Raw genomic sequence first — 17,207 nt, forward strand, 5'->3', positions numbered from 1 at the left:
GTCATAGAAGACTGGCGTGACTTGAAACCAGGCGGTGGGTCGCATGTATAAGACGCAGTGAACGCATCTGATGCATTCGGATTCAGGATTATGATACCATGATGAATACGCTCATATTCACGACTCCTTCACGGCAGTAAAACCTGGTGGAAGGTTTGGTCTTGAAGCGAAGCGACTTGGATATCGCTCAGCGAACGGAGGCTTTACTATGTCCATTGTGCGTGATGAAATTATGGTAGGCGTGCGATTTTGTTTCCTCTTTTCGGGAGGATCACTACATGAGAAACTTGTCGATGATCGAGTCATGCGTGGTTTTGGTTGGCAATGATGATGATAGCTACGTGGAGACTGCGGGTGACTACGGCGACCCAGCTGTTGGAAAGCTGTCTGCAACGTATACGTGAGATCGGCTGATCATCTCTTCTTTAATATTCGTCCACGATTCGTCGTTTTCGAAGATGTGCGTGAGATAAAACCGAAATGCCTCACCGGTGACGTAGTCATTGAAGTTTGAGACCATCTCCCGTTCCGACCATGATGCAGCGGATGCGTGGAACTCCAAGAGGTGGAACCAACCTTCCACGAGCCCATCGTCCGCTGATCCGGTGTAATTGGGTATGTCCAAGTCTTCCGATGGTGCGGTCATGATGCAGGTCTGTTTCGGCAGTGGAGAAGTGCGCTGAGGTTTCACAGCGTGGCGTGGGATACTTGCATGTTGATGTGCGGCTGATGAGGTGGCTGCCAGGTCGTCATCCTGTCGACTTGTGTGACGCGAGCAGGAGGTTACGGACGGAGACAAACATGGTCGCCCGAACACTGCCTTTTATCTTCGTCTTTTCCCACTAATGCACCGCACCGTCCTTGTGTGAATCGTTAAATATATATATGACGTATATTTGATTTATTACTGAGTAGTGCCGTAGAAAACAGCGAGGGCACCTATAACAACAGTAAAGATGGTGGTGCTGTATTGTGTAGAAGCTCTTCACCAAGAGAGCAGCACAGAGCTACGCTCAGGAAAGTCAGGGAGAGTTGGGAAAGCAAGCTTCGCTTTAAATAATGCAGCAGATCCAACAATTAGAAATCTATATACAGCGAAGCTTTGTGTGAATGCATAAAGCGTCGGAAACACGAGTACACGCATGCACGAACGCACACACACACACATTCACACACAAGCGCGGGCTCACACAAGTTATACCGAGCCTTTTGTTAAGCAGAGGTGCTGACTGCTAGCGAGTACGATGGACGCCTTGAACGCACCATGGTTTCAGAGGCAGCATGCGCATACGTACGCAACGCAATTCGAATCCATTCCATCCGCAAGAAGCCTTCACTTCCTCATTACCGTGGAGCTGCGGATGCACGAATACGAGCTTTCTGGTTCTTTTCATTTTTATTTCCCCCGCACGGCTGGCGCCGCCACTGCAGCGGTGATGATGATGATGATTTATTGGCATCCCCTTTGAAACGGGGGGGGGGGGGGGGGCGACAAATAGTCACCTAGCCTGTTTGATTTAATCAGGCATACTATACATGTTCTTTATCTAGCATTTTTGTATACCTCTCATTATTATTCTTCGTTTTCAAAAATTTACCTTGTCCCGCTGCCTATGATTTTAAGAGATCAAGTCGTATCCAACTTTTCCCTGCCTTTTTTCCACCGGTACTCTAATCGTCTCTTGCTGATCTCTACGGCTGATCTGTTTGTTTCCTTCCACTTCAACCCAAGCGCTTCCGGGAGTTGCACGTTACCTACGGTTCTCGCTGGGTGGATCCCGTCGCATTCCATCAGAATGTGCTGAGTGGTTTCTGGATTTTTACTGCAGCATACACATGTCTCATCTAGTTCCGAATATTTGCTCCGGTATGTCTTGGTCCTTAGGCAACCAGCTCGAGCCTCAAATAGCATGAACTGACCTTTGTGTTATCGTACAGATTTTCCCTTCTAATTTCTTTCTTCTCATTCTTGTAAATCTCCATTGTCCTTTTTGTTTCCATTCTTTGCATCCAATTCACGGTCTCTATTTCTCTCACTTTCTTTCTGATGACTCCTGGTTGTCTATTTACAGTTTCGATTATCCTGTACTTGGTTGTCAACTTCCTTGACCTCTTCCTCCATTCTCTGTCCACGCTTTTCACGTAGAGATACTTGTGCACTTTAGCCGCCCATTTATTTTCATCCATGTTCCTGAGCCTTTCTTCAAAACTAATTTTGCTCTGTGCTTCTCTGACTTCAAAAGATGCCCAACCCATGTCACCCTGCACTGCCTCATTTGTGATATTACCGTGGGCTCCCAAAGCCAACCGGCCTACTGACCTTTGGTTAATTTCCAAACCCGACAAGGTATCCGATTTTAAGCATATAATGGCATTTGCGAATGTTAGCGCTGGCACCATTACTCCTTTCCAGATTCCACGCACCACCATATACTTATTGTGGCCCCACAGTGCTCTGTGTTTCATTATTGCTGCATTCCGCTTCCCCTTTATTTTCAGATTATCCTGGTGCTAGCTTGAGTAATTCTTTCCTTCGTTTATGTGTACGCCGAGGTACTTATATTGCTTCACTATGGGTATTACGTGCTGTTGAATTGACACCACGAAGTTACTCGTGTGTTCATTAAAGATCATAATTCCGGATTTCTCTGTGCTAAACTTAAGGCCTAGATTTGTCGCTGCATTCCCACAGATATTCGCAAGTATATGTAAATCTTTTTTATTGTCCGCTAGTAGCACAATGTCGTCTGCGTACATCAGTTAAGGGACCTTCTGTTGCACCATTTGTCCATTACGCATGTAGGATAAATCAAAACCTAATTCGCTGTTTTCCAGTCGTCTTTCTATACCCTTGACGTAAAGCGTGAACAACAATGGTGACAGAGGGCATCCTTGCTTCAATCTTTGGTGAATTTCCACCATTTCATTTCCTTTTCTACCTTCCCATACCACTTGTACTTGGTTGTCTCTATATAGCTCCTTCATCAGCTCCACGAAATCGTTATCTATTCCTTCGTATTGAAGAATATCCCACAACAATTCCCTGTCTACGTTGTCATAAGCTCCTTTAATATCTAGAAATGCTATCCATAAAGGTCTTTTCTGAGCTACTGAAATCTCTATGCACTGAGTTAGTACAAACATATTGTCTTCTAGGCGTCTGCCTGGCCTGAACCCATTCTGTAGTTCCCCCAATACATCGTTTTTCTCCACCAACTTCGACAGTTCTAATTTTATGGCTTGCATTGCCATTCTATATATCACCGACGTTACTGTAACTGGCCTGTACGAGCTCGTCTTATCCTTATCTCCTTTGCCTTTGTAGATGAGATTCATCTTGCTTTCACGCCATCCAACGGGAATATTCTTTGTTCTAATCACTTGCTCTATGGCATTAGTCAGCAGTGCCTTGCTTTTTGGACCGAGGATTTTGACTAGCTGTATTGGAATTTCATCGGGTCCTGCTGCCGTGTTGTTAAGGACATTTTCTATCGACATCTGGTGGCGGAGCAAGGAACCCAACATTGCTGATGATGATGATGATTTATTGGCATCCCCTTTGAAACGGGGCGGCGACAAATAGTCACCTAGCCTGCTTGATTTAATCAGGTATACTATACATGTTCTTTATCTACCATTTTTGTATACCTCTCATGATTATTTTTGTTTTTCAAAAATTTACCTTGTGCCACTGCCTATGATTTTAAGAGATCAGGTCGTATCCATCTTTTCCCTGCTTTTTTGCCACCAGTACTCCAATCGTCTCTTGCTGATCTCTACGGCTGATCTGTTTATGTTTCCTTCCACTTTGAAACCAAGCGCTTCTGGGAGTTGCACGTTAACTACGGTTCTCGCTGGGTGGATCCCGTCGCATTCCATCAGGATGTGCTGAGTGGTTTCTGGATCTTTACTGCAGCATGCACATGTCTCATCTAGTTCCGAATATTTGTTCCGATATGTTTTCGTCCTTAGGCAACCGGCTCGAGCCTCAAATAGCAAGGCACTGCCCTTTGTGTTATCGTACAGATTTTCCCTTCTAATTTCTTTCTTCTCATTCTTGTAAATCTTCATTGTCCTTTTTGTTTCCATTCTTTGCATCCAATTCACGGTCTCTATTTCTCTCACTTTCTTTCTGATGACTCCTGATTGTCTATTTACAGTTTCGATTATCCTGTACTTGGTTGCCAACTTCCTTGACCTCTTCCTCCATTCTGTGTCTACGCTTTTCATGTAGAGATACTTGTGCACTTTAGCCGCCCATTTATTTTCATCCATGTTCCTGAGCCTTTCTTCAAAACTAATTTTGCTCTGTGCTTCTCTGACTTCAAAAGAGGCCCAACCCATGTCACCCTGCACTGCCTCATTTGTGGTATTACCGTGGGCTCCCAAAGCCAACCGGCCTACTGATCTTTGGTTAACTTCCAAACCCGTCAATATAGCCGATTTTAAGCCAGCATTAAGCCAGATTTTAAGCAAGCAGATTTAAGCCAGTTACCCAACATTGTTAGCGCCATCTGGTGGCGGTGCAAGGAACCCAACGGCGCGGTTCGCAAAGAAAAGGTTCGCGTTAAAAAAAAATTGCGCTGATCCAACGCGCATTTCGGAATGTGTGTGAAGCGAAGCTTTCGTGAATCCGGTTAATGACATGCTATAAATTTGTCCATTTCCTTCCTGCGTCTTTTGCGTAAAGGAAACTGGTGCGTGCGCCACTGCTTTCGCACACGCGTGCTACCCAATGTGATATATGCGGCGAGCATCTCGAAAAGCTAGCCGACGTTGCCACAAGAGATGTATACGTGCGATTCTACTTTAATGTTTATTCATGAATAATTTTATGATAATATAATAAAAAGAAAAAGCACGATTGTGGCTTAGTGGTTACAGCATGGAGCTGCGGTGATAGGGTGCCCAGGTTTTTTCGCACAATCGGGCGCCCATTCATTTCTTTTTTAAGTATAAGGTATTCGGAAGTAAAGCAGCAGTCACGGTTGGGGAAGTACGGAAGCATTCACATAAAAAGCTTCGCTTTAAAGTGCTCAGTATCACAGCTCTGATTCAATATGCCAAGAATTAACACCCATGTAGCCTTCCTTGGTGACAGCGGCTCTCTAGCTCTCTATGTGATGAATGCGTTAGTTTCCACGCCTGCGTTTCTACATCACTATATGGTTGTAAGTACAGAATTACATGTAAACAATCACTTGTAATCAATTACGTTTTTGGTAACTTTGTAATGTGATGATTAGTTTGCTTACTTGGTAAGGCTGACTGTGTTTCAATTCCTCTTTTCAGTAACCAATTGCATGTAGCCAGTTACATTTTTGACGAAACAAGCTTTCACAGGCGACGCAGCTTTGAGTGCTTAAATTTGGCGAGAACTAGTATTTAAATGGTAAAAACCGAGTACATTGGTTCCCGTCTTCACCCAATCAGCATCCTGCAACTACGTCTCGATCACTTGAAAAAGGCTGGCTTGCATATTTCCAGCTCACTGGAAGTCCGACCTCTCAGCTTTTCTTTTATAATAAATTTATATTTCTTTCTCTCCTAAAAGTACTTCTAAGCGTTCGTCATCCAAGCGCAAGAGCTGCTACCAAATTCTACTCAGAGCAGTCAATGACTTCTCTGATATAGAAATAAGATTTCGGACGGTAAACGTCGGTTTCTATCTGTTTTATATACAGGGTGTCCCAATTATCATGCACCAAGATATAAAATATGCATTTGCGACTGTAGCTGCAAGAAAGAAGGCAATATTGTTTGCCGCCACTTGGAGATACTCAGATCATTTGTTGCATTTCACGCAATGACATAATTAGTCTAAATGATTAATCAACTTCTCAAATATTACAATTAGATGAAAAGCGTCAATAAGAAAATTATAGAGCAACATGAAAAAATCCCGATACAGCTTTCTGTTGCTCGATACGTGCTTCATAAAGGTGTTTCTCCGAGCGTGAAAGAAGCTCGTGAATACACGCAAAATTGCCGTTCAACTGTTGATTATTTCCTTAAGACTAATTATGTAATTAGGCGCAATGCAAGAAGCAATCTGAGTATCTCCAAGCGACAGCAAACAATATTACCTCGGTTCTGTCCAGCTACGCAACATTTCCGTATTTTTAGATCTTGGTGCATGGGACACCCTGTATGCGAGACTCATATAACCCAGTTTTCGTGACATTTTTAGGCCTGAATAACATGCACCTTTATAATTATTCAATATATAGATTTGGATACCCTTTCAAGCAGCCTGAGCATACTGGCACCCATCACAACTGGTCGTATAAAGTTTAAAACGCAATAACGAATTAAAGGCGCCGGGAGAAGGTCAACCAGACGTTGTCCGTCAAAATAAAACGGTGCTTCTACGGCTCGACAGCGATGGCCACTTCGGACGTCTATGTCAGCGGTTTCTATGTGTCTATGTCACCGATTTCTCAGTTTTTCACTGGGCATATTGAGAGCGTCTTCTCCATGCATATATACTCAGAAACAATGATGGGCTGTGCTTCATAGAGCACCCAGACCTGAGCATCACGCCATTGAGTAACCACACTCTTGTGAGCCATATGTTCGTACGTTAAACCGCGGATACAGTCCTTCGTAACGCGGACGCGCGCCACGTGCGGCGCCCCTATGCTACGCCGGCGAAAAGTGCACCGTCTTCACTTTAGCGTCACTGCACTCTAGAGACAGCACAATCAGCGTGACCGGCGGCGTTTGAAGAGCTTTTTACCCCGCCTCCGCCAAACGAAAGAAAGTTAGTGACGTTTCAATTCGTGAACGAGGGGGACGCGCAAGCGTATGAGTGCTATAGCACACACGAAGTTATCGTCCATCGGTGTGCCTAGACTGTTCGCATCGCAGATCACTGTCAACATAGGGTTCGCGTGGCCACGCCATACGGAGCAGCGTGCGGAGTAGAACGACCACTCTCCCCCCCCCCCCCCCCCCCGGTAGGAAGACGGCGCTCATCCTCCCCGCTTTCCTCCCTTGCGTGCGCGAGATTGTGTCGACCGTCGCACGCTTTCACTCGCACATACAGCATACGGCGCGCGGGGACGATGTTATCAGGGGACGGACCCCGTACTTCTATTCCGCAGACCGCACCCATAGCAACTGCCAGAGGAGATCAACCCAGCGCGCATTCGCCTACCCTTCTCCTCCGCGACGATCGCCTCTTTTCACCTTCCCCGTTTCCCTCAACGCCACCAAGACTTTCCTCGAGCTGGCGTTGCGTTGCCGCGCGCTCTAACGCGCTCCTTCGTACTTTCCCCGGCGCGCGATTCTCTTCTTTATCTTGAGGCGCCTTTCACATCCAGCGCTCGCTTCCTTCACGGCTTCAAGAATACCATCGACGATTTGACTAGCGGGCCATATACGCTTACGCGTAAAATCAGTCGCTCGCCGCGCACTTGGGCGCATGCTATGCGCCAACAGCTGATCGCTACACTGCAACGGGCCACATTCAACGCACCAGACTGTACAGCGGGCCAATTTTCGGCAATCCTGGCGTCTCCGGCTTGACGTATCCGACTTCACCGGCTGCTGCCGGACTGTGCCCACTTCTTTACAATTGAGCGCTTCTCTCAATAGTGCACATCGACCGAGTGTTTAGGGTCGCTATAGATGTATTCTTCACAAGGAAACGAGGGAAGGTTACGGAAGAAGATAATGAAAGGCAATTGTTAATGAAGATAAGCACCATGTGAAGGGCTACAGAGGGCGCACTGAACAATTCAGACCAGCTCGTTCTAATTTACTGTATTTTTCCAATGTTGATAAAAGTAGGGATGAAAGTAACCTTTGAGTAATCGATTACGTTTTAGTAATTGCTCAATTACTATCGCGGGGGCAGTAATTGGTAACTATAATAAGTAATATTTTTTGAAAGGGGTAATCGTAATCGGTAACTTTTTTGTTTAAAGTGTACAAGTCTGATCGCTACTCACTAGCGTCCTTGGGACTGGACAACAGGAAGGAGAGGAACCAGCGGATGACTTCGTGCCAGCCGGAGAGAAGTGCTTCGTCTTCCTCGAGCTTAAGCTGCTCCACGCCAGTGCGATTCCATCTCAACGGGCCCTCGGGAGGCACTGCGAAATACGCGACAAACACATGCGACGCTGCAGACAGGAAAACAAAATTGGCCATCATTTTACTAACACTGTAAAAAAAGTAAATTTTAGATCTGGGGCATTACGTGCCAAAACTACGATATGATTACGAGGCACACCGTAGTGAGCAGCTCTGAAATAAATTAGACCAACTGGGACTGGATAACTTGCACCCAATTCACGGTGCGCGGGCATTTGCGACAATCCGACGGAACATCGTTTAATGTCCCTTGGGCCATTAAACCTTATATTTACGTAATATGGCTCTCCCACAAGTTCTTCGTTTAAATATTATTCAGAACGGCTTAAGAACCAAGAAAAAGCAACAATTCAGTACGGCTAAGTTCGCCAACACTTCGCACGCATGGGCATATATCGATCAACGGCTAAACTATTCGGCTCTCTCTCTTAGCACGCAGCAAAAGCCTCTATTTTGTCTCCATATTACCTTCCTTAATGCGCAACAGCGCCAAGTAATTGTTGGAGGACCATCAATCCCCGTGATTCTCCAAAATCTACATTTCTCTTAAAGTCAAACCGGTTGCACCATCCCGAAACATTAGTTTCCTGACGCTCCTAACGCCACATTTTGTTCTGTATTCAACAATGAAGCCTTTGATAGCTTACCGGCAGACCCGTAGTTCCATCATCCGTGCATGCCCAGTATCAAATTCGAACCGCGCGGTATCTCAAAACTCATCGAAATATTAAAACTACGCTCATCGTCAAAAAATGATGGTATTGATAGCAAAGTACTAAAAAATACTAAGCATGTCATGGGCATCATTATAGCGCAAATTTTCCAGCTGTTTCTCTAATCAGGCTCTGTTCTTTTCAATTAAAATATCGTCCCAAGCTGACCTATCCCACAAAGGGGTTCCGCCAACACGTCACTATAGTTTCACCTCACTATTTGACATTAAAAATAATTGACCACATTATTGAGTTACATGTCGTTAACCTTTCACCTAATTCTATTGATTTCTCTAGCGCTAATCAACATGGATTTCGACAAGGCCTTTCTTGCGAAAGTAAACTAACCTTGTTTATTAACAATAACAGTTCTGAAATCCCGGTTGATGTCGTATTTTTTTTTTTTAATTTGAACAGGCGTTCGACAAATTACCACATCGCCGACTATTACTAAATATACCCCCTCTGAACTTACACCCCCAAATGCTTGAATCGAGGAGAGGATTAATTGCCAATCGCCAACTGTTTATTTGCGTCAATGATGAAGCCAACTGTCACCCCTAGCGTGCCACAGGGACATATCTCAGTTCATATACGTATAGCGTTTTTTAATGTAAATCAGTGATATGCGTGTATCTTTTCAAACATTCCTCCGTTCGCCAATAAATGTTCTATTTATCGTTCCACCATGAATTCCACTGATAACCTAGTGCATCAGCATGACATAACAAACGTTGACATCGGGTGTCGAATATGCGTCATGGTGCTTAATGCACAGAAAAAGTCTGTAATCTGTAGTATCTGTAGAATTCTTTTTTTCTTTCTTTCTTTCTTTCTTTCTTTCTTTCTTTCTTTCTTTCTTTCTTTCTTTATAGCGACCTATAAGTATATTGCATTCAAGTGTAAAATGTCATTTTTATGCATACCTGCGATTTGTAATGCTTGTTGTATATGAAACCTTTCATGAAAGTGTTGTGAAAGCCTTCTGTGTATGTCATGTGAGTGCTACTGCCATGTAGGGGACCCTGGGCCTCCGTCAAGCTGCCACGACAGCTTTTTGCCCAGGTGTCCCTCCAGTTTCTTTTGTTTCTGGTAAATAAAATTGATTGATTTATTTATTTATTTATTTATTTATTGATCTCTTTTCTTACACGACAGGAATATCAAACTTATGCGTACATACTTAATGGTATGATCATTTCTTCAGTATATTCCCTCAAATATTTCAGACAGTATCACCCGCTATCTCACGCGGTCATCTAACGTCACGCACATCCCCAACAACACTAACCGCACCCTTGCCCATCTACGATCTATAGTATCGCACGTTCTCAACCCACCGTCGAGTTATTAATTAGCCTATCAAACCCTCGTAAGACCTCGTCTTGAATATCGATACATGCATATTGCGTGTTTCTTTTGGACGATGCGCGCGGCCGCCCTGAAGAAGAAGACGACCTGCTCTTTGGTCTCGAGCTATCAGGAGAACTGGCCAGCGATTCCTGGCCAGTTCTCCTGTGTCATGATGAACCTGTGTCATGGCTCGCACCCTTAGTGGGTGCGAGCCATGACACAGGTTTATCATCATCATCGTCATCATCATTATCATCAGCGCCGAAGTTCCCTTTATAAATATGCCTCGTAAATATTCTTCAGTGTTTATTCCCCCGTTCGGGTAACAATATGAATGCACGATCTGGGACCCGCATCAGCATAACCATTGCAAAACCCTCGAGTCGGTACAAAACCATGCAGGCTGAATCTCTTTTCAGACTGCTAATATCATACAAGTGTCATTCAGTTATAACAAGAGCTAACCTTCCCAAATTAAATGAACGCCGTAGGACATTCAGACTGAATTTATCACAAGCTTATACTGTACCCTTCCTACCGACAACTCGTTTATCAAGCCAGCGTACCGGCTTTCAAGCGGTATCAGCCTCCACACTTACGTTATCTACAATATGCACGGACAACCGCACATCTTTATGCCTTCTTTACCCAAAGAGCCATCGATAGGAACAATCTTCCAGTCAGCTTCATTGTTCATGATGATTGTGCGCTTTCGCCATTGCTTCGAGTCTGCCACTGAGTCACTTATTTTCCGATTACGCCATGCGCGTCTAGTACCTGTAGCATTTTATTTACCATGTTTCTTCGACATGTCACAGTGTTTGTCGAGTTCTGTGCCTTCTTACTGACCCTGCTTTACGCCTAATTATTCGTTACCACCCTTTTTTTGTACACAATAAATTTTCATTTGTTGATTTCTAATATCTGATAACAGGTTGCACCCATGAATCACATCTCCACGATCTGCAACTGTGCTCTCCACGAATGTGCTTTGTGGGCATTGTTTGTTTTTACTAGACACAAATTTGCCCAGTAAAGAGTTACACCTTCAACTAGCGTTGTTGCCAGTTATCTCCTCACACTCATGACAACGTGACATTATTAAGCATTTGTAGCAACACTTTTTCAAAGCAAGAACAGCTACCAGATCTGATCTAGTTAGATTCAGAGTAAAAACTTACCAGTGGACGATCCTGGAACTGCAACAAGATTGAAAGAATGTCAGGGACAGTGTAGATACCACGACAACTAACTATTTTCATGCGCGCGCAATCACGCTGGATATCTACAGTTGGCCGTCCTTTAAGACCGCGATTTGTGCGTGTGTGCGTGTATGTACGCGTGCCTGTGCGTACCTGCGTGTGTACGTGTGCGGCATCTGTTTCCAGGCTACGCTGATAAGATTTTGCTCATAGTGGTATAGCTTGTCGCATGAAAAAAAAATGAACAAATCGACAATGACAGCACTAATATTTCAATGAATGAATTCTAAGGTATTACACGCCGAAACCACAATTTGATTATGAGGCACGCCGTAGTGGGGGACTCCGGATTAATTTTTAATTTTTACCCCCAGGGCATCTTTGGCGTGCCCCTAATGCACGGGACACGGGCGTTCTTGCATTCCGCCCCGATCGAAATGCATCCGCCGCGGCCGGGATTTGATCCCACGACCTCGATCGTGCTTAGGAGCACAACACCATAGCCGCTAAGCCACCGCGGCGAGTAGCACTAATGTTTGACGGTAATGTGTATCAACATTTAAACGAAATGCATATTCCAAAATTGTGTGTTTACTCAATGCGATGACCAGATTATGCAGCAAAAATTGATTTAGTTCGACTATAAGAAATCCGCGTGATCCAGACACGTGATTAGCATATTCAGGACACCCTGATGGCAGTTCAACTGCGCTATTTTCTACACGTGTTCTACAGGTTAGGCAACAAGTGCAACTGGTTAAGACTACACTTACTTCATTCAGAAATAATTGAATTGAAGCATGTCAGTGTCACACAAATGCCAACTCCATAACCAACAATTATCCTATTACTTTTACATTCCTACGCCCCCAAAATGTGCTACCGACAATACAAACCGCGCGAAAAATGATGATGAAATAAGTAGCCAGCGCGGGGGATTGCGTGTCTGAACACGGGGCTGCTTTGTAGCACGCCCCCAGGTGTTGTACTGTAGTCACGGCCAAATTAAGATGCTCAGAATCGCGTTGCTCCTTAAACCTTGCATCGTCACTGAAATGACTGTTAGCATGTAAACGGTTATTGCAGTAAAGTGATTTATAGGCAAACGCTACAGCATACAGTGAGAATCAATTAATTCTAAAATCGGAAAAATGAAGATTAAGAATTTAAAAGTAATGTATTGTAATCAAGAGTGGGACGGAACACCGTCTGGTCAAGCAAAGCCATCATTAGTACTGTATGTCACTGACCAATTTCAAAAAAAATTGAGGACGTTTAAGCTTCGCCTTTAAGAGTAGAACGCGATAGCGTTATCGGAACCCGTTCGCATCGCATCGTTCGCTCACGGCAAGTAGGCTTCATTCACTGCAACACTGAACGTGGGAAAGCCGGCTTACAAAGACCAAGCTTACACCGATCCCTTTAAACTCAGCTTCACTTTAAAACTGCAGTGCATTGCTGGAAAGACAATTTTCCAGGGGCAATATAAGTGGTCGTATATAAAAATGTCAAGGCCCTAGCACCTTTTTTCATTATTTTATTAATTGTTTGCTATTGCCTCGACGCGCGCAGGTCTGGTAGAAATGTTGGAAAAGGGGTCTGTGTTTGAGTTTCCTCGTAGCAGAATTAAGTTTTCTCCTACATTCAAATTACAATCCGACACCGATTGGTACACAATCCGATGGCAAATCCGACGCCGAATGGTGTCGGATTCGCCGTTTACCATTTGGTAATGTTTACCATTTTTCTGACGGATATCACTGTGAGAAATTCAATTTTTGTTCACCAAAACCTTGCACCACGTGGAGGGCCTGCGCGGTCGATGTGGTTGGATGATTTTCTCCGCCTTCCCGCGATCACACACCGGTTGCCGACGCCGGATTTTCTGCCACATGGTGCTCTAAACGCTATCGCGTTAAAACACAAAGCTTGATGTTTCGGGATCTGTACTGCAGATAACCTGGGGCGCTATAAAGTAAAATTAATCCAAACTGTTTTGATTCCATCACCCTCCGCGATTGGTCAAAACATTTTCGGGCCATCATTCCGGATTCGACGCCTTTTCACCATTAGCCATCTGCTTTTGCTCCAATGTTTACTGGCTACGCCCACTTCGCCTGTCTGTCACGCGACCTGACAAGACCGCGAAAACTCACCACGTCAAAGTGACGTGTACGCGAAAAAAAATGCAATAATATGCCGAACAAAACTGAAAATTTTTCTGAATAGCCACAGACTGCCCCGTTCCGAAAGGAATAGAAGATGGCTCCCCGCCGATCGCTCAGGCCCTCACTACTCGCACCTGCCGGTGAGAATGTATTTATTTGCGCATGATAAACCTTTTTGCGTGGCAGTAAAACGTTATCCAGCCCTTTCGGCACGTATACGGCATCGCTGTGCCAACTCTTCCTCGCTGAGAATCCGTTTTAGCAGCATTCTTATCCTTCCGTTGAACGCCGCCGCGATTTTCGACTAGCCACCGCAAGCTAAGTAAGGCGAAGCGGACCAATCGGAGCAGCCGGCACCACCCTCTTGATGCGGTTATCTATTTTCATTGTGCTGGCTCGGCCCCATCGAAACCCTCTCCACAAGAGTGTGCTCCTCGCCTCTTGTCAGCCAATTAGATAAGAAAAACCGCTGAGTGTAAACAATGTTATTGGTTTTCAAAGCGAACAAAGGTGACCTATAAACGAGGAGAGTGTTTAATTGGGTTGTTCAGACAACCTCAGACAACGCGGCGGTGACCCGCAGCGTTGTCTGAACAACCCAATTAAACACTCTCCTCGTTTATAGGTCACCTTTGTTCGCTTTGAAAACCAATAACATTGTCTACACTCAGCGGTTTTTCTTATCTAATTGGCTGACAAGAGGCGAGGAGCACACTCTTGTGGAGAGGGTTTCGATGGGGCCGAGCCAGCACAATGAAATTAGATAACCGCATCAAGAGGGTGGTGCCGGCTGCTCCGATTGGTCCGCTTCGCCTTACTTAGCTTGCGGTGGCTAGTCGAAAATCGCGGCGGCGTTCAACGGAAGGATAAGAATGCTGCTAAAACGGATTCTCAGCGAGGAAGAGTTGGCACAGCGATGTCGTATACGTGCCGAAAGGGCTGGATAACGTTTTACTGCCACGCAAAAAGGTTTATCATGCGCAAATAAATACATTCTCACCGGCAGGTGCGAGTAGCGAGGGCCTGAGCGACCGGCGGGCTGCCATCTTCTATTCCTTTCGGAACGGGGCAGTCTGTGGCTATTCAGAAAAATTTTCAGTTTTGGTCGGCATTTTAATGCATTTTTTTCGCGTACTCGTCACTTTGACGGGGGGAGTTTTCGCGGTTTTGAGACGTCGCGTGACAGACAGGCGAAGTGGGCGTAGCCAGAAAACATTGGACCAATAGCAGAGGGCTAATGGTGAAAAGGCGTCGAATCAGGAATGATTATATTTCTTTTGCGCGGTTTAATCATGCATAATCAGTGTGTACGCGTTATATCAGATGGAGAGCTATCGCGGTTTTCGTGACGTCGCGTGACAGACAGGTGAAGTTGGGAGTTGCCCGAAAATGTTTTGACCAATCGTGGAGGCTGATTGCAGAAATTGGAATCAAAACAGTTTGGAATCATTTTACGGTATAGTGCCCCTCTTCACAGTAAGCCGATCTATAAAAGATACATTTATATATGCTTCAGCAATCTTCCCACGGTTCGAGAGTACATGCTTGCCAGATTGCCTTGCGTTCTGTTGAGCGTGCTGTCTGTCGTTTGCATCACCAGCGATTCCTGACGTAATCTTGCTGATCAGCTCCTTTCCCTAATTATGTCGTCTTCGTGTATCGCGTACCATGCGCTTTAAACGTGCTCAACGATTGCATTCGAGGCCATGTGGTTCTTGGCGGCATCGTTTTTATGTTTCAGTCGTCTTTGGAAGTTTGCCAGTTATCGAATGTATAAAAAAAGTTGTCGCAGTTTCACCTGAAAGGCGAAGCATCAATTGCGATAGCAAATTTGAAGAGAGCTATACGGAGTAATGATAGCAGCTTTATCAGCTGTATAAACTTGGACATGCAGCAGCACCGGCAACACGCAGAACTGTTGTCGACGCCGCCGGCGTTTTGCCCGCGTTCGCTCAAAATGCGTGCGGCGTTGGTGACTGTTGCCGGAGCCTCTGATATAAATAGGCACTTGGTGCCGCAGCTAAATGTCGCCTCCCTTCCCTGCCCCTCCCCCCCCTCCCCCACAGCCTTGCGCGGGTCGGAAGAAGGTACGTTTACTCTACATATATGGTGATTGTAGAGGAGGTAAGAGACGCCTACTTCTGCAGCCCTTAAGGGAGCACAGCGCAGAACGCGCGTTTGCTCTCCGCCGTGCGTTCACTCCCCGTGAAAGCGCGCGTCCCTCGCGCTCTTTCACTCGCACATACAGCGTTCGGCTGGCGACGATTTCATCTCCATTGACGTCATACGGAACCTCACGGTGACGGCGACGGCAGAAATCTGCTTTTGAGTGTCCATATAATTGCTATCGCAATAAAACGGAATCTTGTAAACCACTCCGGGATACCTTGAGCCGACACATTGCGGAAAGTATACCTAACCTTCGAGTCGGTGCACCGGCCTGCTCACAAGAACTCTGTCGTTACGGCGCTGGTCAGCCTTGCCATGAACTATACACGGCTACAGACTTGTTTGAAAGAGGAGCTGGAGATCATCCGGAGCGACTTGTAATGGAACGGCTACACGAAAGATTTCAGAGAAGATGGTGTGGCAAGTATAACGATCTGGCATCGAAGGGGGCTGACCCACGACGCCTCAGGGTACTCGAAACGAAGCGCGCAGAGATCCCACTTGACGTTAAGTTTCCCAGAACGTACATTTGTAGTGATGCCGTGACACTGGATGTGATCACCTCTCGGCAGGACATTACTATGTATTTGCACTCAGTCGTCTGCTATGATGCTACTCATCGCGTGGCCCGATGTAGCAGCATAACAGATCACTGAGCAAGGCCACTAAGACGGCCAATACGTCAGAATATCCAGCTCTCATGTCATCATCTTCGGGGGCATGACGTCACGACACGCACACGGCCTGGGAAAACGAAGTCGACACTAATTTGTAGAAAAGCTGCTAGAAATTTTTAAGGGCGTTCTCAAGCTTGTCAGTACATTTTAGAGCGATAGCTCGACTACTCCAGGTACAGAGCTCAGCGATTGAAACGCGATACTCCGACAGCATGGCGGGCGGTGCTTCTTGCGCTGCCGGCGATCGCTGGGTGATCGCGGGAGGGCCCGAATGCAGTTACGATGCATCAAAAAGATTCTCGCTTTCGTGTGACACAAAAGGGCATCATCTCAGTGCCACCAGCGCCCATCGGTGGCGCAAAAAAGTGCCGGCCGCCATGTTGTCCGAGTATCGCGTTTCAATCGCTGAGCATAGTACAAACCCAGAGAACGCCTGGTGCCCAAATTCTGACCTTCAAGCTTAGCCAAGGTGAAACTGGGACTTAGCCTGCCACTATCGGCGGCTGCTGCGAACGCCGCGCGGGCGCCCATATCTTGAAAGCGATCTACGATGTGTACAAAGTGCGCCGAGTGCTGGTAGCTTCGAATGCGCTGCGCTTTCGACGCTGAGTTCGCGTTGATGCGAGACGCAGCATGAAGGTCAATCCTCTTACGGCTGCTGCCGCGTCGAGCAGCGTCTGTGCGTTGTCTTGTGGTGCAATTGTAGATGTGGTAGTTGCTAACGGCGCCGAGCTGCGTCTGTGTCCTTTCCCAAAGCAAGCAAAACCTTGCTATCGCTCGACAAACTTGGTTTAACCGCGTTCAACCACAGCGATAGTTTTTTTTATT

The 17,207-nt window shown here is 45.8% G+C and overlaps 1 protein-coding gene across 1 annotated transcript in view; it reads right to left on the reverse strand.

The window, feature by feature from the left end:
* The window catches only part of LOC119449038 (uncharacterized), a 179,405-nt gene extending 162,495 nt beyond the window's left edge, over positions 1-16,910 (reverse strand). The window contains exons 1-3 of the mRNA XM_049666622.1: positions 16,832-16,910; positions 11,345-11,362; positions 7,956-8,096 (exon numbers count right to left, since the gene is read on the reverse strand). Coding sequence (XP_049522579.1) covers positions 7,956-8,096; positions 11,345-11,362; positions 16,832-16,910 — 238 coding nt within the window. The remainder of the gene's footprint in view (positions 1-7,955; positions 8,097-11,344; positions 11,363-16,831) is intronic.
* Between the last annotated feature and the right edge of the window lie 297 nt (positions 16,911-17,207).

The sequence above is a fragment of the Dermacentor silvarum genome, chromosome 4 (assembly GCF_013339745.2).
Source record: "Dermacentor silvarum isolate Dsil-2018 chromosome 4, BIME_Dsil_1.4, whole genome shotgun sequence".
In the NCBI taxonomy this organism is placed as follows: Eukaryota; Metazoa; Arthropoda; class Arachnida; order Ixodida; family Ixodidae; genus Dermacentor; species Dermacentor silvarum.